Source organism: Cygnus olor, chromosome Z (genome assembly GCF_009769625.2).
Source record: "Cygnus olor isolate bCygOlo1 chromosome Z, bCygOlo1.pri.v2, whole genome shotgun sequence".
Classification (NCBI taxonomy): Eukaryota; Metazoa; Chordata; class Aves; order Anseriformes; family Anatidae; genus Cygnus; species Cygnus olor.
Genome location: NC_049198.1, coordinates 23,053,008 through 23,077,633, shown reverse-complemented (window position 1 = coordinate 23,077,633; position 24,626 = coordinate 23,053,008). Strand labels below are relative to the sequence as shown.

Sequence of the window (24,626 nt, the reverse complement as noted above, 5' to 3'; positions counted from 1 at the left end):
AAAATAAACTGTGACCTGGGTTTTGAAAACGAATAACTTCTCTTAAGGAGATGCCCAGTTCATCCCTATGCTAGCATTACTGTCACAGCCACTGGGGCTAAGGGACCTATAGAGGGAAGATCCAAGAGATGAAATGCAAGATTTGTTCCTTAAAAAAGAAAAAAAAATATCACAGCATCCTGAACATAACAATAAACTCTCACCCTCTCACTCTCAATCAATTGCCCATGAGAAACAGCTTTGTTTGAGAGCTGGCACTAATGTATGCTGCTAAGTTAACAAGGAAAAGGGGGGGAAAAAAATCAAAACATCCTGTGAAGGACTGGAGCAATGCTCATATAGTCACATAAGACCAACTCCTGCAGGGCAGACCACAATAGCCTCTATCACATTTCTGATTAAATTCTGATTAAAAGAGTATGGGTATTTGGCCAAGCAATGGGAGCTTGCTGCGTGCCCCTTTCCCATAACATGACTTTTGGCACTAGGGCTTTGCCAGCAGGCTGACCCCGCTGCACAGGCACAACCTGGCAGGGCATGGCCCGACATGGCCCCTCTGCCTCCACAGAAGACCCAGCAGCACGTGGGGGCTCGGTCTGTCCACAGCAAGGCTCCTGGCTGCACGCAACCAGAAGTCGTGGTCACTCCTTGAACATTTTCCAAGCTCTCGTTGAGCAATTTCCACCTGGGAATACAAAAACTCAGCTTCAGCTCCTGGCCCAAAAAAATTCCCCTGAAATCTTCTTGTATTTATCTGCCTATAGAAAGTTTCAGATTCTGTGCACCACGGTGCCTCTCCTTGCAGCTCTCCGTGCTGCTTATAGACACTCCCTGTTCCTGCTGCTGCTGAGAGGCTCTCAGAGACCTGCTCCTGACCCTGCAGGCAGGCGCTGTGTTTGAACCCACAAGCTGTGCAGCATCAAAGCTGCCCTCGGTGCCCGCATCAGTGAGCAGTTCCTTAATGACGGATCTGAGATGTCACCAAGCCAGCCAGGCAGCCAGAGGACAACCCGACCTGTCCTCGACAGCCAGGCAGTTCAGGATTCAAGGCTCCCTCCCTCTGCAAACACAACTGGTTAAACAAGTCAATGCCAATAATTGCACTGCCTGATGAACGTTGGTGTGGGTACCCCTCAAGAGAGACCTGACCTACAGCTTCAGTTATTTCCCTCACCAACTTGTGGGTTCAGGAAAGCAATAGATAAATGGCTAAGCAAAAAGAGCATGGCATAGTTCATCATAGCTTGGGATAAGCACTAAAAATTGCTGCAAAGATCAGGAGATTTTTTGCAAATATCTGTGACTTGAAGGGAATGCGGCATGTGCTGGTACTCACTTCCTGATACACTGCTTCATTTGGATTTTGGCATTTCATTTGGATTTAAGCATTAACAGTTTCTGAAATGCTCCCCAGCATCACAGGGTAGATTTGCACATGGACTTCAGTCAGTTAAAACTTGAAGCTGTCTGAAATGGCAAAATAGTGAATGTGTTCACGTGCAAGATACATTTGAGCGTGCCATGTTAAGTACAGACCTTTTTGCAACTCTCTCCCTTCCACACAACTTGTGTTATCTTCATCTGATGCCATTTTTGTTTCCTCTGTGACTTACATTAGTGTCACCTACGCAGAGCAGGCTCTCTGCTTTTATTATCCTGTAAAACACCATTCATTAGGACACTGTAAACAACAGTGCTGAGCCACATATATAGTATATAGAGTATACACAAAAATCCTGAATACAGGGAGTGATTATTCTGAAGGAACATTTTTACATGATACACCAAAATGTCCAGATTATATATTAATTTTTTTTTGAAGTCCAAAGATTTAGTCTTGTATTACTTAGCGAAGATGTATATGGAACGTGACAGTAGATTTATTTTTCCTTGTAGAATTTGTTTACCCAATCAAGCTCTGATCTAATGCGCTCCTTGGTATCCTGTCAGGACTTTTATTTTTCAAGTGCAGCCAAGGATTCAGCGTGCAGGGACAAGGGAATTGCCTGAGGTGAATGGTACTCAACAGAACCCAACTCACTCCTGGGATACAGATATCACTGAAACCATGGTATAACACAAAGCTTACATATACTAAAGATATGGTCACTGAAAGGAAAAACTGATGCCACCCAAGCCATGAACTGGGACATCCGTACACCCTTTCGTATCTTCCAGTCCTGCAATTTATTCTCTGAGCTGCTGAGTACTTTCTGAATACAATCATGACATCCCTGCTAATTCTTGCCAATCTCAGGAGAAAATAGAGCCCAAAGGAACCTTGCAAGCTGGAAGTTCAGTTCTTGAAGAGGGAAGCCCACATTTCTCTTTCAAACTGTGAAAAGGACTCCCAACCCAGGTGAGATGCAGGCTCTTCTTACAATGGCAGAAGTGAGGATGACAGGCCATGCCAAATCTGACGGTCAGCATTTCTCTCCTGACTTCTCCTTCCTCAACACAAACCCCTTTCAGCTGGCCCTGAGTGCTGTGGGGATTTGTGGATGTGCAGCTTTCTACAGTTCCTCACCGAGGGATGGCTACTGCTAGAGACAGCACAGCAGGCAAGGCAGTCACATACAGTCAATTCTCAACTCTGGTCATTTCCTTTCCCCAAGTTGCTGGATCCCCCTCTCCGCTCCCATATTCATGCACATCCCCTGCCACTGTACCAATTTTGCAGAGCATCTGTCTTCTGCTGGGTTTCAGCAAGTTAGAAAGGCTGGGGGTAACTTACTGGTTTCATTCAGAGAGCACAACAGAAGTGATTCTGTAATGCTGATGCACTTGGTTTTGTAGAGGTGAAAAGCACAGAGAAAAACACACCAGTAAAACATGAACAAAAATAACCTGGCACATGCCAAACAGGTGTGCGAAGCTTCTTTATCAGCCATTGGCAGTAGAACAGTAAGGATGTGTGGATGTGCTCCTCTACAAGAGACAGAAAGACGAAAATTAGGGGAACAATAGTCCTGCCCGTTGCTTCCCCTGACAGAAGGATTTGTCTCCATCAAAGTGGCCATTGGGCACTAAGGGGCTCTGCTCCACCTCCTCCGCCTGGCTCTCTGCATCTTTTGTATTACGTGAAAAAAAAATAGTAAAGGGAGATTTGAATACATTCAAGGATAGAGATTTCAAAACTGAAGAAATGTTGCACTTAACACTCATGCTTCATGAATTTTTTAAGGCGGAGAATTTAGCACGAATAAAAAAATGAAAATTTGGTGTTTTGAGAAGGTACTGAAAAACACTCTAACTTATTGTAGTGAATGATGATATAAGCCTTGGAGGAGGGACTGAAGTCTCACGTTTCAGGTTACTGCAGCTGTTACTAGCAGTCAGGGTACGTTGTCCATCCATGCGCCTACCTGCTGAGCAGCAGTGCGGTGGTGCTAGCCATTGCCTGAGACGAGATACTCGGCTCTCCAAAGCTCCTCCTTCTCTAGACCAGACAACGATCCTCATGCAAAATCCTTGGCCAGCACATGCCTGAAGGGGTGCACTGGGTTGGTCTGAGGGAAGAAAACTGCCCACCTCTGAGTACAGCAGGGATGTGCCTGAAGTTAACGGGAGTGAAAGCAATTCAATGGAAAATACTAACACAACACTGTTTCATGCTGAATTTTTATTTCAATGTTATGCAACTGCATAAGTATAAATAATTGTGTTCAATATGCAACAATTATGACATCCATAAGGAGTTTCTTAGAGAAAATAAGACTGCAAACACTTTATTGCACAGACCCTAACTTTTTTTTTCTTTTTCTTTTTTTTTTTCTTTTTTTTTGTCTCTCTCTTTTTTTTCTTTTTTTTTTCTTTTTTTTTTCTGGTAAGCTGAGCAATCTACAGCAGTAAGCTACAAAGGAACACATCAAATCTACAATCACAGAAAGACTGACCAAGTAGCACACAGGTAGGAGGATCTCTAACAGCTCACTGATAAGGTAAGCACCAACAAACGAACAGGTACTACATAAACACAAGCTTACGCACTGTTACACTTCCAAAATGCAAAAAACTTATTTGTCAGAAGTGATAATGAACTATACAAAATATACATAAAGGTATACTGTAAACAAATAGCTAGATGTGCTTTAAAGGAAACAAGAGGAGAGTTAAAAAATGCAGAAGACTGTAAACTAGGAAATACCTCCCAGACAGAAATGTTATATTGAAGTGCATTAGCGTTCATTTGTAGTAACTGCCAAAGCACAGATAAACTGTAAATGTTGAGACCATTTTCTCTTCAAAACTGATCAAAAATATTACCCATCACTCACTAGCTCCTCTGTGAATGCACCAAAGGCAGTATGAATGTTCTAGTGTCACATAAAAAATCAGAAGTTGTTGTTTGTGATTTTCTTTCCATAGCAGGTTTGTTGTAATCCAACTCAACTAATTAGTGTAATAAAGCTTTTCCCAGAGGGAAATTAATTCTGCATACTATCAGCTGTCAATCAAACCTCCAAATCAAGATTATACTGTGCTTTTAAGAACAAATTTCTAGCTTTTGAGACAGAAAAGACAATCCGTAACCCCAATGAAACAGGTATGGGCCTAGGTCTAGTTTAGCTACATAAAACAGAAATAAGCAAAACCACCATTCTGTTGATCCCAATCACTTAAAAACACACATCTGCAAGGATATTGTGTAGTGCTCCTGTACATGTTTCATGTTTTACCTTTCATCCTTCAAAACAAACTAATAATCTCCACACTAAAATGATCTAAGTCTACATGTTCCACAGTATACAAAATTTAAATAAGGCTTAGCAAAAGTAAAAAGACAGTCACATTCTAGCACCAAATAGCTCCAACAGGTTCCTTTGTTACAAAATGCTTCTTTTATAATTACAGTATTACTCTTTTTTTTGCATACAAATAAAAAGATTATGTTATGAAATGTATGGAGCTACTCAATGCATTTAGAAATTAATGTGAAACCCAGAATTTCTTGCTAAAAACAGCAAGTTAAAGTCTACAACATAAGGCCCCAGCTACATATTAAAATGTATCGGATGTCCTGAACTTTTTTTTTTTGAAGATATGATACTGGAACTGCTTTTTTTCCTTTTTACCCTAATTGCCATAAAATAGAAAAAAAAAAGCTACAGCTGTATGAAGCTAATTATGCAGGCCTAGATGCCATAACACACATTCTCTAAATTCGTCAAAACCCATGATGAACATAATAGTACTGCAAGTCATGTGCTTATATTTGTGCCTCACACTGTAAGGGCCTGAAGTTAAAAAAGCTGAAGGAAACCAAGAGAGGGTTGCAGCAGAAACCAAAGACACGGCGTGTGCTTCAGAGTCTCGGCCTTGTCCGAGGGAAAGGTGACAGAATACACTCCCAGCAGACAAGACCAGCACAACCATTCCACCAGAGAACACAACTCTTCCTGGGATGCCGTGATAGCCAAGCGCTCTTCCCTTATCTTTAATCACACCCACTCTACCAGGCAGGTTTTGTGCAGTAGGGAGATGCAGTTAGATCTTGTGTTAGATCTGGTGAAGCAGTTAGCCAGATACACTACTATCAAAATCTGATTACTAACAATACATGTAAAAACACACAATAACTCACCACGTTTATTCTTTTCTTGTATTTTTACCTCTAGCTAGGATTTTTAGTAAGTAAAAATGTGGCATGTTTTTATCCTCCAGGTTAGACCAATACTTGTGCACGTCCACGCCACTTGTGAGTTTTAGTAATTCAGTTTCATATTTGAGTATGGCAAATAAGTAGCAAAGCAACTATCTTTAAAAAAGGGAAGAGTAAACAATGCAATCAGCAGCAAAGTATATATGCTACATTCAAACCCCAAACACATCACCAAGTATTTACAGAGGAAATCATTTCTTCAACAGCTTTCAGCTGTATATCTATTTTTGTACAAATACTATATGGTAACAGTTTTACCGGTTAACATTGGGAAGGCATTTTGAAAAAAAAAGTCCTTTCTATATATCCCCATTCTTTTTTGTCAGTGACATGAAAGCTTTGCCACACAAAGACACTACACAGTGCTGGTTTGAAGATGGTCAAAATATATTGTCTTTGTTTCAGCTAGTTTTGAAGTTATATCTGCAGGTAGTACAGTCAACAGTTTTTTTTGTGAGGACTGCTCCGCAAAGCTTCCTTTCCTCGCCGCTGCCGAGCTGAGTCTTTGTCATTAGAAAGTGCATTTTGGCGGTCAGGTGTGGTTGCTGACCTAGATAAATCTTTACCTACATTCTGTTTTCTTGAAGCAGACTGCTGAGCCTGAACAGCATCTTTTCCCTTTACATCCACAGTGTTAACAAAAGACTTTTCTTGATTTCCAGGTTTCCCCCCAATGTTTGAAGTAGAGTGGTGGGCTTCTACTACAACAGCAGCACTGTGCAAGGTCACCAGTGACACACTTTTAGTCATTTCTGCCTTACCATACCCTGTGGAAGAGGTGCTTTTCTTACTTAGTTCCTTGCAGCTGGCCGCAGGAAGCTCAGGTGAAGCTGCTTTAACCTTTGCTGAAGATGCATCACTCTTCTCTGAAGACAAAACAAATGCTTCTTGTCTACATTCAGAGAAATTGGCTGAACTAGTCAGTGGTTTTCCTGGCATTGCAGCCACATGACAAGAACTTTGCCCACTGGCACCTGACAAATGTTTTATTGCAGCCTGTTTGTTTGCATCCTCTGGCTGTTTTTGATTAACTTGTCCTTTCCCTTTTGAATCTTGAGAGCATTTGCTACTTGCGGTTGATTTTTCTGCTCCTTTTGCTCTGGCATCGCTGTTTGTGAGACAAAGGGTAGGCTCTACTTTCCCACTGTTGTGTTGAATATAAAGTGCATCAGTGCATGTTTTTCCTTCGGGTCTTTTATCCGGAGACGTCTGATTACTAGGGCTTCTGTCTGCCTGTTTGCTCAGCATGAGACAGTCTTTCACAGTGGAAAACTTTGGAGCCACGGTTTGTTTCTCAGTGAGGTGAAGCAGCTTTTGATCAGCAGATTCCCCAAAGCCTGCTGGTTCTTGCCTTTGCATTTGCTTAGAAATCTCTGGGCCTGTTGGTCCTGGGCCAAGAGCAAAGGATTTGGGTTTGGTGTCAGCAGTGATGGTGCTCACTTGAAGGGTGGATACCAACCCATGCTCAATAGTCACAGGCTTTTCAACCTGAACATGTTCATTGTTCATTTTTCTCAAAGAACCTGGAACAAAAGAAGGGGGATCTGGCACATTTTTACTGGCATGTTTGCCATCTTTCCGTGAGCTGACAGACACCTGAATAATTGTTTCTTTTTCTTTTGTTTCTGGAGTGCATGGTTTTTGTGAAAAGGTCTGTTTATCCAAGTGCTTAGACTTAGAGGAAGTCACATCAGAAGCAGGCCTGAGCTTATTACTGCTGCTTTCCACACAGGTGGCAGCAGGCTTCACGTGTTCTTGAATACCTACATGAACATCTACAGCACAGTTTCTGCTTACAGCATCTCTCGCAGCAGGGGAGACCAGAGCAGTAAGTTGTTGCTGAGCAACTTGGCTGGACTGCGTTCTCTCAGTGGTCTGTAGCCTTATGTCAGGGACCTGTTTCTGATCTTTCTTTCCCAAATCTTTGGTGTTGTCCTTCTGCACAGAGGACAGCAGTATAGACTTCTCATTTTTAGGATCACAATCCATTGAGGGTCGTTTGGATGGAGGAGTTTCATTCTTTAACTCTATAGTAACTTTCTTAGACTCACTGAGAACTTTCTGCTTGGTTATATCCCTTTCTACAAAACTAGCGACAACAGTGTCTTCTTTGTTTAACTGTTTTAGAGCATCTTTGCTATCCTTAGGTTGTGCCTTGGGACCAGCTGCTTGCATTTTTCCTTGTATCTGAGATGGAATGGCAAAATCAGCAGATTTTTTTTCATTGCTTTTGGAGTAGCTTGTTGTCAGAACATCTGAGACAGATACCTTCAGAGATGACTCCCTGATCACCTCCACCTTTGCAGGGGTAGGTTCACAATTTCTTTGGGTTATTGGCTGTCTGGCAGGCAACTCCTTTTGCCCTTGCTTCTCTTTGCCTAGAGCTTTTTCAGGAGTGCTCTGAACAGTAGAAAGTTTGCAGTATGTTTGGGTAGTTTTAACACTCTGACTCTGAATAGTGCTGGACTTTGCCTCCACTGAACTGTCCTTCTGTTTTGAAGGAGAGGTATCTTTCTTTTGAACAGCTTCAACAGAAACACTGATTTTAGCAGCTGGACTAGGAGCCTTTTTCTCTGTCACTACTTCTGCAGCCACAGGCATGACCGGTGGATTTGGAGAACTCTTGCTTATTTGCAGAACCTGAGGTTCTGATATGTTAATTTTGCTAGATTTTGAATAGCTTAACAACTGCTCTTTCTGACAGGCCAGTTCTGCCTTTCCACCACCCTCTTGTGGTGCTGCAGGTTTAGAAGATCCCGCATCACTGCTGGCACTCTGTCCTTCTGGCAGTACACACACAGGCAACTCGGTCTTCGAAGCCTGTGGTCCAGAAAGTAAGGCAATGTCTAGTGTGCCTTCTATTGGTTTCAGGCAGGAAACAGACCTCCCATCAAGTTTATATTCTGATGGACTTTTTCTGACAGGTGACTCCGTGGAAATCACGGCTGATTTTTCCACACCCGTTTCTGCTCGGCCATTCAAGGTTTTGAGGGGAACAAAAGAAACGGAATTAATCTGAGCAGCATGTGCACTGTTGATGAATGCTCTACCCTCAGCAACTGTAGTGGAATCCTGCTGTATGCTTATGGGTCTGACTGTGTTAAGTTGAAGGCATTCGTGAACATTTGTTGTCAGCTTGGGTTTTAGCACTGGACAGACACTCTCATCTTTTTCTTCAAAGGACAGTTTCTTTCTAAGATAATCAATATTTGCAAGTTTGCCATCTAATCTTTCATATTTGACAAATTCTTTTGTTGGTACATTTTTATCCGTGTTTTCTCCCTTTCCATTAAACATCCTGTCAGAGGACTGCGATGGTACATCCTGCAGTGTACATGGAGGGGAAGTTCTTTTGAAGTCACAGGAAAGGTGACTGAATTCACTAAGCGGAGGCCCATGACACAACGTCTGTGCTTCTAAAGCAATGCACTCATTTGATCTCAAGTTTGCATTCTTTTGAAGGGTGTCTTTGAGTATGCCACCAGCTGACTGGGTCTCCAAAGCAACGATTTTTGTTTCAAACTGATTTGATCTTTCTAATACCTTCTGGAATGCTTTTTTGTCTCTTTCTTCCAATCTTAAGGTATTGGGATTTTCTGGTTCGCTGCTATGTTCATGTAGAGCAGCATTTGCTTTTTCAGCAAAATCTTGCTTTTTCATAACTATCTTGACCTTCAGCTTCTCTCTGTCTAGCTCATCGATGGATTCTTGCCTACCTAATTTACGAGAAATGGGACGTTTCAAGCAGCCCTGTTCTACAGGCCTGACTCGTGTGAGTGATGGCACATCTGATACATTCTCCTCCAAACTCTGAAGAGTTACTTCCCTCTGGGACAATTCTCTATTCACTTCTTCCTGGGTCACCTCCAGACTGTGTTTTCGTGAACATAAGTGTTTCTTATCACTGGCATAAGAGGGTGCAAGTTTCTCTTCAGATTGGACTCTCTTTAAGAGTGGAGATCGTGGTGGCTCTGCACTCTTTGGCCTAACAATATGCCTTACAATAGTTGGAGGGGAGTGCATTTTGCTAGGAAAAGACTGAGCTATTTTCGTATTTCCAAGTGAATGCCCTAGCAATGGTGATGGAGATCGCTGAGGGGATGTGGGCTGGGGTGTTGGAGAAGGTGTCCGTGCCAGAGGAGAGAGAGGGATGCTGCCAGCTGATTTGCGTCTTCCAGATCTGTATCTTTGCCCACCAAGCTTTGGACCCAAGCCATGAAGAGTGCTGGGTCTTATGTGTCCTGAGCCAGCTGGAGAATTGGGAGCACTTGAACTAGGGGAACTACTCTGGGAAGAATTAGTACCTACAAAAAGAAGAAACAAACCAAGCATGAGATTAGCAAGAATAACTGAATCTTGCCTAGGAGAAGAGTGAGAGGCAGTGCTTGCACTTATCCAAAAAGGATGTGTGCTGTCTGTTCCTATAGCATTGCAAGATTTGGAAGGTTTTGAGTGACTGGGCTTTAAAACCCTCATCATTCCAGAATGTTATTTCTCCCTTCCACCCTCTGTTCCTTCATCCTGCTTGAGTTCTTGCCTCCTTCTATTTAAAAAGAATACCTAATGTTTTCTGGCACTTCAAAGCAATGATCAAGATTTCCAAATAATTTACCTTCAGCATGGGATTGTACAACAGCATTCACTTTATTAGAAGACACTAAAATCACAACAGAAGTGCGATAGGAAAATGCGGCAGATGAGGCCCGTTTAAAAGTCAGAAACATCTCTATTTCAGCAGCTGGTTCATCTTTTCAATAATAAATTCACATTTGTGAGAGCCCATGCTAGTTATATCATGTAGCAACTTTTTCCTTGGTTTTATTCTTGTATCAGCCTCTCCTAGGCAAGATTCTGCTTTGTACTCTAAAACTGGATTGTTTATTACTCAACTTGTTGCTTCGTAGACTTCAGATTTTCTATCAAAAACTACAAAACTACAAACCTAGCAGACGATTCCATTTTTGTATCATGAGAACCCCTTCGGATTTTGCATCAAGAATCTTTTTTATCCTTTCCAGACAGAAACCAGCTGCTGTTCAATAATTACGTCTGTCTGAGCTGACTGCTCTCAGCAGAGCATGATAGCATTGGGGGGCTCACAAGAAGCAGAACATACTTCAATTTCAAGTAATTTTCCTCTGCCCTCCATTCTTTTACACTCACCAGACGGAAAATCAGGAGTGGAGCGGTAACTTGGGGTAGGTGACCTCGGAGACAAGCTGTGGGTTGGAGACCCAGGCAAGCTCTCCCCTGATGAAAGTGATCGGTTCAGGCAGGAGAAACTTCTGCTGGTGTGAAGAAGAGGTGAGGGTTGCTTGGCCAACTTTTTAAATAGAGATCTTCTCCTAGTGTGAGAAGAGCACAACATTAATCAAAACGTAATATGCAGAAAAGATACCATTACCACAGGCAAAGCTCTTGCGGCTGACATTGCTTCAATCTCCCAGTACCCCACACGAAAGGAAGTATAAAACCTATGTTTGCATGAAACCAAACCTGTCTGCAGAGTATGAAGTTCAGAAAATATCCTGATTGCTAATAAGTGGGATAGATATTTTAACTAAATCTATTTGTACTAAAATGTATTCACTGAATATCAGAGCAAAAATTAACTTCTTATGAGTATAAATCTTAATTTTCTTAATTTAAGAGCCCACCAAAACTCAGTATCTATACAGTACAAGCAATGTATTTGGGGAATATGCGTAAACATTAGCATCAAGCAAAAAATACACATAAACTTAGTACTAGGAAGTTTAATTAAGTAGAAAAAGCTATACTGAATCCAAATGAAGACACAACCTCAGTTACTCATTTTCTTCCCTGTAATGGTTTGTAAACCCTGGAAAATTTTTAAGTGGCATTTTAATGGATATACTATAGGCAAAATGGGTATGAAAGAATGTGTTACACCCACAGGATCTCACAGCAGAAGGTACAAAAGAGGGTGTCCTGGTTTCAGTTAGGACAGAGTTAATTTTCCTCCTAGTAGCTGGCAGGGCGCTATGTTTTGGATTAGAATGAGAAGAGCGCTGATAACATGCTGATGTTTTAATTGTTGTAGAGCAGTGCTCACACCAAGCCAAGGACTTTTCAGCCTCTCTCTGTCCTGCTAGCGAGCAGGCTAGGGATGCAGCAGGAGCTGGGAGGGGACAGACCCAGGACAGCTGACCCAAACTGGCCAAAGGGGTATTCCATACCATCTGACGTCATGCTGAACAATATATAGGGGTGGCTAGCCGGGGTGGAGGGGGGGGGCCGGCTGCTCGGGGATAGGCTGGGCATCGGTCAACGGGTGGTGAGCAATTGCATTGTGCATCACTTATTTCGTACACATTATTACTATTAATACTATTATTATTATTGTTGTTGTTGTTATTCTTTTCCCTGTCTTAATAAACTGTCTTTATCTCAACTCACAGGCTTCACTTTCCCGTTTCTCTCCCCCATCCCGGAGAGGGAGGGGGGAGGGTGAGCGAACGGCTGTGTGGTGTTTGACTGCCAGCCGGGCTAAACCACAACAGAGGGGCAGAAAGTATGAGAGGGAATTGGATTAACTTCATTTTAAAATTAATTGTTATGTCCACACACACACAAGAACACACATTCATCATGAACCAAAAAGCTTACTCACCTCTCTAAACTCTCTTTTTTCTTGGTTTTCTTACTGCGCCTAACCATTCTGCTTCTGTAGCTGTTTCTCCTGGCAGGTCCTGTCTTGATGGAAGTGTTTTCAAATGGGGTTGTCATAATTGACACTTTGTTGCCACTCTGCCAAAATACAGACAATCTTTAGGCAGAGTAATAGAAGACCTCTTGGCTTTAAACTGAAGTTACACTACAAACACAAATGCAATAGAACAGCAACAGACTAAGCGCTGGCAGTATAGGGAACTTCATGCAGAAGTTGCCAGGCTAATTTATGCCACATAAACGATGACTGGAAAATTCTCAAATTGCTGTCAAAATTTCTAAACTACTTCATACCAAGAACCAGCTTTAGGACAATAAGAAATTCTAATAATTGTAGCTAGATAAAAGGGAGCATGGACTGACCAAGGCTGCTGTTTTCAAGAAATAAGTTTCTATAGAAACATCTTATTTAAAGATTATGAAAGGTATCCTGTACAGCAGGAAAGAAAACATTTCATATTCTCTGTTTCCACTTTTCCTCATTGATTTCACTTTGATAAAGAGAAAATGACAAGTAGCCTTATCGTCAATAGCTTGAGTTACCTGATGAAGATGGTTGGATTCACGGAAGTGCTTTCCTGCACGTCAAGTTTTTCAAGAGAGATGCATCTTTGTGTCAGTACCCAAATAGACTTTATACCAGTAGTAGTGTCAGTTCCTTGCAGTGAAACTAAAGTCATACTAGGATATATAGAGTCACTGACTTTTCTCCAGATCACTGCAATAACAACTTAGAGTTTGTACTTGAACAGTCATAAAACCTGATAGCTAATCTCTGAAAGAAGCAAACGTAACCCCACAATTCTTGGTGAGGAACTGCAAAGTGTTTTTGTGTCCCAGTTAACCAAGAGTTACCTTTAACAACAACTCAATGACTTCTGTATGAACAAGACCATGCACTGGTTCTCCATTGATATGCGTAATCAGGTCCCCAGCTTTTAAACCAGCCTGGTGTGCTGCACCTCCTTCTTCCACATTCTAGAAATCACAGATGGAGAAAATGGATGCTTGTTAAACTACTCTCCATACTTTCAAGAGCAGCTTTATTTAATCAATTCTTTCTATAAAAGTGGTTGTCTTTTAAACACAACAAAGAAATACAGATATTACACATATTAAATCCTATGAATGAAGAAAAAAATCTGACAAGTCATCATTTCATCATCAACTGCTTACTTGATTTTTGTACTTATATGGGATGTGGAATTGTTTCAAAGCTCACTGAAACACGGCGTCACTGCTGATACTAAGTAAAATCTGCTTAGCAGGGCATGATATAAAGAAGGGGTGATTCAGTTCCCATGCCAGAATTTTAAATTTGAATTGAAGACTTAATATCTGACACTGAGAAATACTTATGTAATTAAGGAAGCGATCACGTACAGGACCCTAATCATAATGCACATTTTTAACTCCACCACACAGCTGAGGGCTGTTTGTATTTGGACCAAATTCACCAGGCTGCCCATTGGAGGGAACAATGAGGCACAAACGTGATGAAGGACCAAAACAAACAGAAATTGCAAATGATGTTGAAAGTGGCTTAAATAAGTTATTATATTTTTAAATGAGCTCTTCAAGAATTTTAAGTCATGTAGCCACTACTGAGGCCTACAGAGCTAAAAATATATAAATATTAAAAATTTGATAGTGTTTTGAAAAATGTCAAGGTTTCACTTCTAATGCAACAGCATTGTTTTTCTTTCCTTCCTTTCACTGATGTGACACTATACCAGTGACAAGAATTTCAGTTTTTGTATTTATTATCAGTCACATGTAGCCACTCTCAACATTCAATGTTCTTGATGAATTAGTATGTCTGAGAGGTAAACAACATGATTGAAACATGAATAAACATGAACGATACACTATTTCATCAGCTGCATGGCTATTTCAAAGCCTACAGTGGATATCTGAAACAAAACATCATTCAAAACTTCAAAGCTTATAATATATTTGTAATGAATTTTTCAAAATTATTTTAAGGTAGTTGGAATATGTTTAACATTTATACACACACACACATATATACCTATGTATAATATATACAATATATAAAATACATGATTGGTTATCAACCTCAAGTGTAAATAAATATATATACGTATATAATTGCAGAAATATATAGATTTAGTTTACAATTGAGGAAGTTGATAACCAGTGCAAATGCAAGAACTGATGTCTTATTCTTTAGCCTGTCTCTCTCTCTTTTTTCAAATAAGTAGGAAGCAGAGGATGAAAGATGCATTATTTATTCCCGAGTCAGTCTTTTTCCTGAATGATAGATCCTCAAAGCTTTTCATATTTCAAATTGATTTGCAAATTTCTACACAAAATCAGTACTTTAAATTATCCTAATGACCAGTCAAATGTGGAAGTAACCCGACTTTAGTGAATCCCTTAATTGAAGCAGTTTAATAAACTTCATGTATATTTCAAATTTTTCTGTTTACAGTTTCTTAGTTTTGCAGACTCTGCCCCTAGTCAAAGAGGGGCTGCACCAACCCCTTCATTTTCTAAGCCACAGGACCCGGTTTACAAGTGCCAAATTTGCTAAAAATGAAATTGACCCATGTTGTTAAGTCAGCATCAGGCTTGGGCCCCAGGTCCAGGACATGGACCTGTTGTAGCAGGTACAGAGAGGGGCCACAAAGATGATCAGAGGGCTGGAGAACCTCTGCTATGAGGACAGGCTGAGGGATTTGGGGTTGCTCAGCCTGGAGAAGAGAAGGCTCTGGGGAGACCTTACAGCAGCCTTCCTGTGCCTAAAGGGGGTCTACGGGAAAGCAGGGGAGGGACTCTTTGTCAGGGAGTGTAGGGATAGGACAAGGGAAAATGGCTTTAAACTAAAAGAGGGACGATTTAGATTAGATGTTAGGGGAAATTCTTTATTCAGAGGGTGGTGAGGCATTGGAACACGCTGCCCAGAGAAGCTGTGGATGCCCCGTTCCTGGAGGTGGTGTGCAAGGCCAGGCTGGTGGGAGGTGTCCCTGCCCATGGCAGGGGGTTGGAATGGGGTGATCTTTAAGGTCCCTTCCAATCCAAACCATTCTATGGTTCTGTGGTCATAGGCAGGTGCTACTCCTGTCAAAGATGTGTATTACATGGGTTTAATCGTCCCTACTGCCAGCACTGGCCTTGTGCACAGGCACAAATTTCATTCCAAGATAACTATTCAGCACAATATTACATTTTACACAGTAGCTGTCAAAAAGCAAAGACAATGTACACAAAAGATCAAAAGCAAATATATCACTAGTTTTCTCTGGCTATACGTAAGAAAAAGACTTAGCTTACCCAAACAATATGGTGCACAGTGTAGATATCACTGTCACCCACGTAAACCCTGATCGCTCGGATGGTGAAGCCATACTTTTTTCCTGAACTGTGAATTACTATTGGCTGATGAGGACTTGAAGCAGCAATTGAAGAATCACGACTGGGAGAGGAGTCACGGGAGGATGAAGGATCAGATGATAGTGAATGAGGTGACATAGGACTTCCCAGAGGAGAAACACCAAACACATCTGGAAGAAAAAGTGCCTATAAGAATACATTCTGAGCACACACAAACACATACACAAAACTGGGCATATGTTTAATGACACCATTGTGACAAATTATTTCATTGTGATTGCATAAAGACTCTCTCCTCACTGCGCATGAAGCTTAGTGAATTTGAAGCTTGACCAACAAACCCAATTTGAGAAATAAATTTAATTCCCCCATAGCATAACCCTGATTTCTTAATGCTAACATTAACTTGCTAGATGTAGGCTGTTTTTTCCCTTTTAGATATGAAAACACTCATTGCTAACTCTGAAAGAACAGTCCTCATTCCTCTTCCTTATAAATACACGTGAAAAGAACATCACTTTGGGAGCAGATGCTATTGTGAGTACACCCAAAACCACCTGTCAGATCAACCAGCAGTTTTAAAGAAAGTGTTTGTATTCTGGATTCAGTTACGTATCTAAAAACACTACTGTAATTAAACCACGGTATCTAGCTGGAACATGGGCAGTAACTCACAATGCTTGTACCAAATCTCCATTCCTACATTCTGATAGTTAAGACCACAAGACTTTCTTACAACAATATCAATTATGGCTTCATTTTATTTTATTGTTTTGAGAGCACACTGTGCTCACACTTGCGCAAATGTAAACACAATTGCTGCAGCATAAATAAAAATACTCTGGTGACTATAACAAGATGACAGCTCTTGAAAGGAATGCAGCCCAGAAACATTCCAGGTTTGTCTGCTGTGCCAAGCAATGTCATGTGAGGGCAGATAGGCTTTGTCAACAAAGGCACTACTGAGTATACTGGCTCCCTGAATCTGAGTCACCAAAGGCTCCAACAGACAGCTATCACTGGGTTAATGCTGAATTCCCACTACCAGCCAAACCCAGAGTGGGCTGTAACTGTCACCACCCTCTGGTTCTGAAACATTCCCAGATGCCCTCATCTATTTCTCTCTATAGTGTGGGACACATCCTGTGACTCTCAGCCACATGATCAGTGACACTGGCCATCTGTTGTTGTAGTTTATTTTATTGATGAATGTGAATAAGGTGGGTTTTTTGGGAGGTATTAAGTAATATATGAGATTTTCCTTGATATGAACATGACAAGAACATTCCTACGTGTAGCCAAAGCTAAGTTCAGATTTCATAGAATGCTGAGATTAAACTGAAAGAAACCTCCAGTTAATAAACACAGTAATTCAGACTATACTATCTCTGAACACAGCAATTTTTGACAGCTGTGAAAAGAACCAATAGAACACAAACTGATAAATGAGTGTTGCTTGTCTGTGTAGATTGCCTGCATGTGTACCATGCTCTTGTGATAGCTAATCTGAATAATTAGCATGCCCTATAGACCTTCTGCAAGCAGAAAAAAATCAAAATGGTACTAAGTGCTATAGGGACATACCAGAAAAACACCTGTGACTTATGGGACAGAGAGATTATTTGAAAGAAACAGTCTATTTAAAAAACAAGCCCAGACTGCTTCTTGGCCACAATGCTTTCAGAATTGAAAATATCCTACATAGGCTAAACACACAGTCACTATCTTTCCCATTGTAAAAATAAAGACATCTTCATCTCTCACATGTATTCTGTGAGAATGATCATTCACATTCAGACAGCATCACAGAAATGCTAATCATTCTTTTCATGGGCAATGGGTTGTACACATTGAAGCAGAGGCAAAATATTCCTCTATAATTGTGACTTTAAACCTTCCTCTTGACTTATCTCATTAAAAATTCTCATGGTTAGTTGGTGCTTATCACAGATATTACACAGGAAGCCTATGCTGTTTTTTAAATTGTATGGTGAAGAAGGGTAGAAAACATCATGAGGTGAATCAGAAATTCCTGCACTAATAGTGCTCAGACAGTCCTTTCACCTCTTAAAATTCTCTAAGATTCATGGACAATAGCACTGCATCTGCTCACCAAGGTATTACAGAGAGCATAAGGCACACGTGCTTTACAACTTGGAGGTACAATGTCAGCTCTCTCCACCTCTGCCAGTCAGAACCAAAGCCTACAACCCTGCATAAAATTCTCCGCCAGGCTGTGGACTCAACGCATGAAGCATGAACACATGAAGCAGAGTGGGGTTGCATTATCACACCAGCAGATACTAAAATATTACACCTAAGGTCTAAAGGCAGCATATGGCCAGTGTATGAAGTTAATGCGTAATCCCACTTTTGAAAAAATCACTTAGTTTGGGAAATTTGGACTTTGATTCTGAACCACTACAATATGAAGTCTCAGTGCTTCATCTGGAAACACTTAATACTACTGCTACTACACTTCCACTTATGTATAGCAGTATTTCTGGCTTCACACGTTGATCACTCCATGCAAGCCAATGTAATAGAAAAAGGAGCTTATTGTCTATTTCCACTTTGGGGACACTTTGTTCTGGTTTATCACTTTTCCTTACAGGAGATGGGAGAAAACTAGCCACACCAAACACACTGCTGTAACCGAAAAGCAGTTATTAATGGAGCTGTACATAGCAAACTGCTCAGAATTTAAGCTACAACCATACTGCAGGATGGACCAGGACTGAAGTCTGCATCCTGCTGCACACACGTGGTCAAAACCAAAGGAGTTACCACTAAGCTACAGTCTGCTTGTCAGAGGTGGTCTCTCAGGTGTGATCTGACCGCTGTAACTGTCTGACTAGATTAGACCATTATTATCATGAGAAAAGGAAAAACAAAACTTGACATGGAACTCATTCTGGATTCTCCAAAATCTTACATTTACATTATAAACCATGCAATATGAACAAATCACAACATTTCAAATCAACAGATTTATCTCTACCTCCTGGAATCATGAGGGACAAAGCACTTGCAGAAAGGGACTTCGTGACTTTTCCAGAGATCTTCTTTTTCTCTGTGCTTTCTAATCGCTGACGAGCCACATGAGATGCAACTTCACTGGGTTGTTTTGAGGAGTTATCTGTGCTGTCCACACTCTCACTTCTTCCATTTATCTGATCTAAGTGTTCTGAAAAACTACCAACTGTACAAAGAAGGAATAAATATATTGAGGAAAAAATGGGGGTCAGGGAGGAAAAACTGTACTGTTGTGAGGTGGTAATTTTTCCTTCTGTCTACATGTCCACAGAACAACGCTTCAGAAATCTGAGTAATTCTTTCAGATATGCATAGAGGTTAACAGAACGAACTAATGCAACAGTGACTACAACGTTGTGTAATCACTGACTAAAGCAAAATGTAGACAAAAGCAGAAGCAAGTTTGGTAGCTCATTATGCAATGCTCACCTTGAAGAACTTAATGATTAAGTTTATGATTAATACAATTGTTTTTCAAGTGAACTTCACCTTAAGTAAATGAGAGGTTCCAATCCTACAAAAGTTGTCAGCTTAACAACTTCAAAATCATTAAAAATACTAATTATAGTTAAATTTTTAATTACTATCTACGGCTTTTATTCTTTGAGTGTTTTTCTATCACTTCCACAAGGAGGAAGATACCTAGCACCACAAAACTCAATATACAACCACAATGGTGTTAGTCTATCATGGGTAATGATTTTCCACAATGCTCAGTTAAGGACAACAGGATTTCAAGCAATTAAAAACAAACAAACAAACAAACCAGGAAGACCCTACGCCAAGTGAATAACCTGTGAAAGATTTCTTCAAAGATGCCACAGTAAAGTTGTGTGACCTTATGAAACAAGCAAGAAGAGTAAGTCTCTGACCTTTGAACAAAACTAATACCTAGTTTTTCTTCAAGATCACAGAATATCCTGTTCCTAATGCACCACCACAGAAAAAAAATGAAATTATTCTTAAGTGTAATCAATAAGTTATGAAAGAGCAAGAAGCAATTTGAGTTAACATCTGTGACTGCTGTGCTTAACTCCATCAACGTACCATTGAGGAGGGGAGTGAGCCCAGCTTAGAAAGCACACTCAAGATTTTGGACAAGATAAGAAGATGGAAATGGTTATACAGCTGGATGGGCTTGAGGATGTTTTCCCAGAAATGGGGGGTGGAAGGGAAGAAAATACAGACAACAAGAGAAATCATGGGTATAGGAATAGAAAGGATACATAATGCAAGGGTTATCTTGAGATAACTTATTGAGGTACAAAACTGTAGATGTGGAGAGGAGGTAACTGGAACCTACATAGGGTCAAATGTGAGACTGATACAAGCCTAGATCTGTGTTAAGTATCAGTTTTTCCCACAGATACATGGAACTCTCCTCTAAAAGTACAAAACAAGCAAGATAGTAGGGCCCTGGATCTTTCTGCAACCCATTCAAATGTTTGTGTTGGGAAAGGGATGCATAAAGGAGATATAGTAATTAAGGGTTTATTATGCTTCTTCCTAGATTTCAAATGAGACAACTACAAACCAAAGACAACCCTACAAACCAATTTCTACAAACCAAAGGCAACCCTGCCAATTCTGAAACAAATATACATCACTGAAAAGTCTTAATTAAAAACATGTAACAGTGCAGCACAGAGTGTTAGAAAATAGCTATACAGATCAGCTGGAAAGACTCCAGGATGATCAATCAAAAAATCACCAACCTAGGCATGGGAAGGTATAAAAATAGTGCTTTATGTGCTTAAGGGACCTATGACTCATTTTCTCCAAACCAGAGCCCTCTTGAGACACTTTCGTTTAAGCAGTACTGAAATGCAGGATTTCTAAATCCATGAATGTAAGTGCTAAACAAAGACGACTCACAACCGTTTCTAATGTCATCAGTGAAGAGACCCACCCTGAATTACCTGATAGTGTGGAGCTGCTGATGGTACTTGCTGGAGTGGTTACTTCAGGTTCATCTTGCACTGTTTCCTCATTCACTAATGGAGGCTTTTCCTGTTCTTCCCGAGGCCTCACTAAGCAGGTAGAATCATCCTGTTCTCCTTCAGCTGATATGGCCAGCTTTGGCAGTAAACCAGAACTATGTCGCTGCCTGCTACTCTCAGTGTCCGAGGAGGTGGATGTAGATATTTGTTGTCTGCAATAAAAATAAGCAAACTCTCATGCAGTTAACTGAGATGAGGTGGCTTGCTAGCTGACTAGCAGGATGTGGACCACTTCCTTCTACTTACATTTCAGAATATTCTGAACTCCAGCTTAAAGATTCCACTGAAGGCAATGTTACACTCTTTGTTTTGTCTCCTGTATCTTCCTTTTCTTCACCTTGTGTTTGAGTGACTCGGTCTATGCTACTAAAAACCTGTAACAGAAGAAATAAACAAACAAACCACACACAAACATATAAAAAAGTCCTCATCACTGACATTTGATGTAAAAAGATATTCAGGAAAGCAAGTTTATTTCAAGTGGTACTCTGCATGTTCTAAATGCTTACACAGTATTTCACAGTGTAAACTTCAAAATTCTTGAGCCTTCTTATATTTCTATACTTTCTGTTCTTAAAATGTTTTGCTTTCTTGGCTCCATATACAGGGTCACAAATAGTATCTCTTCTCATTACAAATTCATCAGCTTTCTCTGCATTTCACTGTGTGAACCACTAGACTACAAACAAAATCCATTGCCTTGGGGTCTCCAGGTCACAGGATCAATGCAAATGCTGAATTTACTCATAACCATAAAATCACAAAAGAAAAAAAACCCTACCCCTAGGAAACTAAGTATCTACCAGTCAGATGTGGAAAGCAGACAAATGAATCTCAGAATTAAAGAATAAATTCTTAAGAATTTAAGACTCAGAAGTAAAGAATAAATTACCTGGCTAAAGGATTTAGAAAAAGTAAATTCTTAACATTTCAGAAGTCTGTTTGTTTAGCTGACAAACAGCATATAGAAATTGTCAGCTGTATATTCTACAGCTTGACAGTTGCAGCTAGGGACACAGGGACATAATGACATTAACTTACTAAATCATTATCGTGGAACAGAGCTTTCAAGAGGGTAGAAGCTCACAAAATCCCAGAATCAAATAATGGTTGGAAAGGATTTCTGGAGGCCACCTGGTCCAACAAGCTAGAACACCTAGAGCAGGTTGCCCAGGACCACGTCCAGGCAGCTTTTGAAAATCTGCAAGGAGGGAGACTCCACAATCTCTCTGGGCAACCTATGCCAGTGCCCTGTCACACTCCCAGTAAAAAACATGCTTCCTTAGGTTCAGGCTGAACTTCTTGTGTTGGCTCCCACTGCCTCTTGTTGAAGTTATCTCCAAAGAGCCAAGTTATCTTGTCCAAGGTATCTTCAAAAGGACTGAATCATTTACTAATAACTGAATTTGAAATATGCCACCAAGTGAAAATAGTTTACATAGAAAATAACTGTATCTACAACTCCCATCTCTGCTCCTCCATGCTATCACAGATACAATACATAAGTGGTACTGCAGAGCCACTACAAAATATACCAGTTAAAGCAAGCATAAGCCATAACAAACAAGATACAAACAAACATACATTTTCAAAATACCTTTCAATAGTTCCTAGAACATGTTAAACGAACTGCTCATTAATAGAAAGCTTTTGAAAGTCACTGCTGTCTACTATTAAAAGCATGCTCATTAGGCATTCTGCTTCTTAATCCATTATCTCCTGCCAATTTTTCATCTACACTATTACCTAAGTATGTCCATTCTGCATTCCTTGCCCAGCAATAATTCGCTCTCATCTCTTCCCCTCTGTACACTCAGCTTTGTCTTCAATTCACAGCATTCAAATCACTCACTCAAATCCACTTTTTTTTTTTTTTGACCAAATCACATGCTGACCACTATTTTGCTTCTTCTTTACAGTTTGTCACTTAAGCTCACCGCTACTATAGGCTAGTACTGTAATCTTTGTTATCCTATCATCTGCAAGATACAACTGGAGCAACATTCAAACTATGCATAAAGAAAACCCACATGCATTTTCTACAGAAAATATCAAACTATTTATTTCATTTTCTACTACTTAAGGATTCAAGAAATAATTTTCTTGTACAATATTTTCATGTTTTTGGTACTCATGGTACTTGTTTCATTCTCACTCAAATTTCAGTTAATGTTTCAAGAAACATTGTACTTGAACACCCTGTACACCTCTTTCATATCTAACATTTCTTTCTAAACTTTAGAAAAGCAGCAAAACATTTATGCATAAAATATGTGTTAACATTATAGCAATTTTTACTTACTTTAGAAAATCTGTGTGAACATGAAGAAAACTGTCTTATCTCCAAATTAAAATCTTCATCATTTGTGTCATCTTCTTCCTCAGTTTCCATATGGTGGTATTTTTCAGAACGAGCTACAGACATGTGTAATAAATTATTTGAATTGGCAAGTAGAAAAGGGTAATAAGCTTTATTATTAACTGAACGCACAATTATATTATTAGTTCTCCTGAAATGTCATACCACCACTTAAATTGCACAGCTGCCAGAGTTCTGGCAAAGGAAATTTTCAAAACATTAAGCAAATACACGATCAAAGACAGTGATTATTTCAACAAGGTGTTTATTGAATTTTTTTAATGCAATATAATACCTACTATCAAAATAACTTGTGTCATCTTCAGACTCCAACTGTGGAATAAATTCTGCTTTCTGCCTCAGCAGACTATTCCAGTCAAGGCTCCTGAAGAACTGATGCTGCTTTACTTCATATGCACCACCTGGGGGAGCCAGAGAAAAACACTGAGCAAATGACAACAAATCCACTGACATTAACTCAACTAAATCCCTGGTCAAAAAAATCCAAATTAGCATGGAAAGGCACAGTCATCACTGCAGGTACGAACTTCTACTACCCTTTCTCACTAGTATCACCTAAACCTGTCAGAGCACCTCCTTGTTGCCATTTTTCATCAGGGCTGGCACTGCTTTTTCTTATTCTTCCCCATTTTAACTTCTTTATTTTTCTGGCCAGACTAATTATGCATTGGCCACGCATTAGTCTGAAATAAAAATGTAAACATGTGCATTACATGAGTTATGAAGTAATTACAAGTTATAAAGTAATAAAGAATGATTCTTAATTGTTGCTCAGTGTAAACATCATTGCTGATTAGGAACTCCTTTTCTTTTAAGACAGTAATAAGAAATTCTATAGGAAATAATGTATAATTTACCTCATAATAGATTACTGCCTACTTTTTATAATGTGTTAAACAACTACATTAGTTTCAAATTAACAGACAACAACTGTAAAAACGCAAAATACTGAAATAACAATAAACGATAACACATTAACACACTGAAAATACCTGGGGAAATGGGTGGAGATGTTTTAATAAACATCAATTTAATTCTGAAAACTGAGCATATTTGCTACAGCACAAGAGTTACTCCAACTCGATATGCAGCATAAACTTCAGTAGGTGAATGTTAAGTCAGGACAGAGCCATGGAAAAAGCATGAATTCTCCAGCACTGACCTCTAAGTCAGTGCTAAGATTTCTAGGTTGGGTTTTGATTTTCTGACTGCAGCAGGGAAAAAAAAATCATGAAAGCCAAATCTTCCCAAAGGAAACCAAAATCATATCTAATCATAAGTAACTAGTCAAAGAGTGATAATTTTTCTGAACACAGTAATGGGATGTTAAAGCAAATGGTTTAATTCTTGACTAGATATCAGACACTTCAGACCCAAAGAGATTTTTTTTTTTTGTCATTTTCCTTCTTCAGAAGAGTACAGTATCTGTCTCTCTTCTTTCAACATGACTCTGCCACTCAGGTCTCCTGAGCAAATACACAATTACCGTTTTCATGGA

At 40.0% G+C, this 24,626-nt stretch overlaps 1 protein-coding gene across 10 annotated transcripts in view; it reads right to left on the bottom strand.

Annotated features, from left to right (window-relative positions):
- Positions 1–3,607: 3,607 nt before the first annotated feature.
- MAST4 (microtubule associated serine/threonine kinase family member 4) overlaps positions 3,608–24,626 on the bottom strand; it is a 296,749-nt gene continuing 275,730 nt past the window's right edge. For all 10 annotated transcript variants that reach the window (XM_040540215.1, XM_040540216.1, XM_040540217.1 and 7 more), the window contains 10 exons: positions 23,407–23,529; positions 23,051–23,163; positions 20,995–21,122; positions 20,668–20,900; positions 18,714–18,914; positions 15,653–15,882; positions 13,211–13,333; positions 12,297–12,433; positions 10,826–11,007; positions 3,608–9,966 (listed from right to left, as the gene is read on the bottom strand). In XM_040540215.1, the coding sequence (XP_040396149.1) occupies positions 6,101–9,966; positions 10,826–11,007; positions 12,297–12,433; positions 13,211–13,333; positions 15,653–15,882; positions 18,714–18,914; positions 20,668–20,900; positions 20,995–21,122; positions 23,051–23,163; positions 23,407–23,529 (5,336 nt within the window). In that variant the 3' untranslated portion in view covers positions 3,608–6,100. The remainder of the gene's footprint in view (positions 9,967–10,825; positions 11,008–12,296; positions 12,434–13,210; positions 13,334–15,652; positions 15,883–18,713; positions 18,915–20,667; positions 20,901–20,994; positions 21,123–23,050; positions 23,164–23,406; positions 23,530–24,626) is intronic.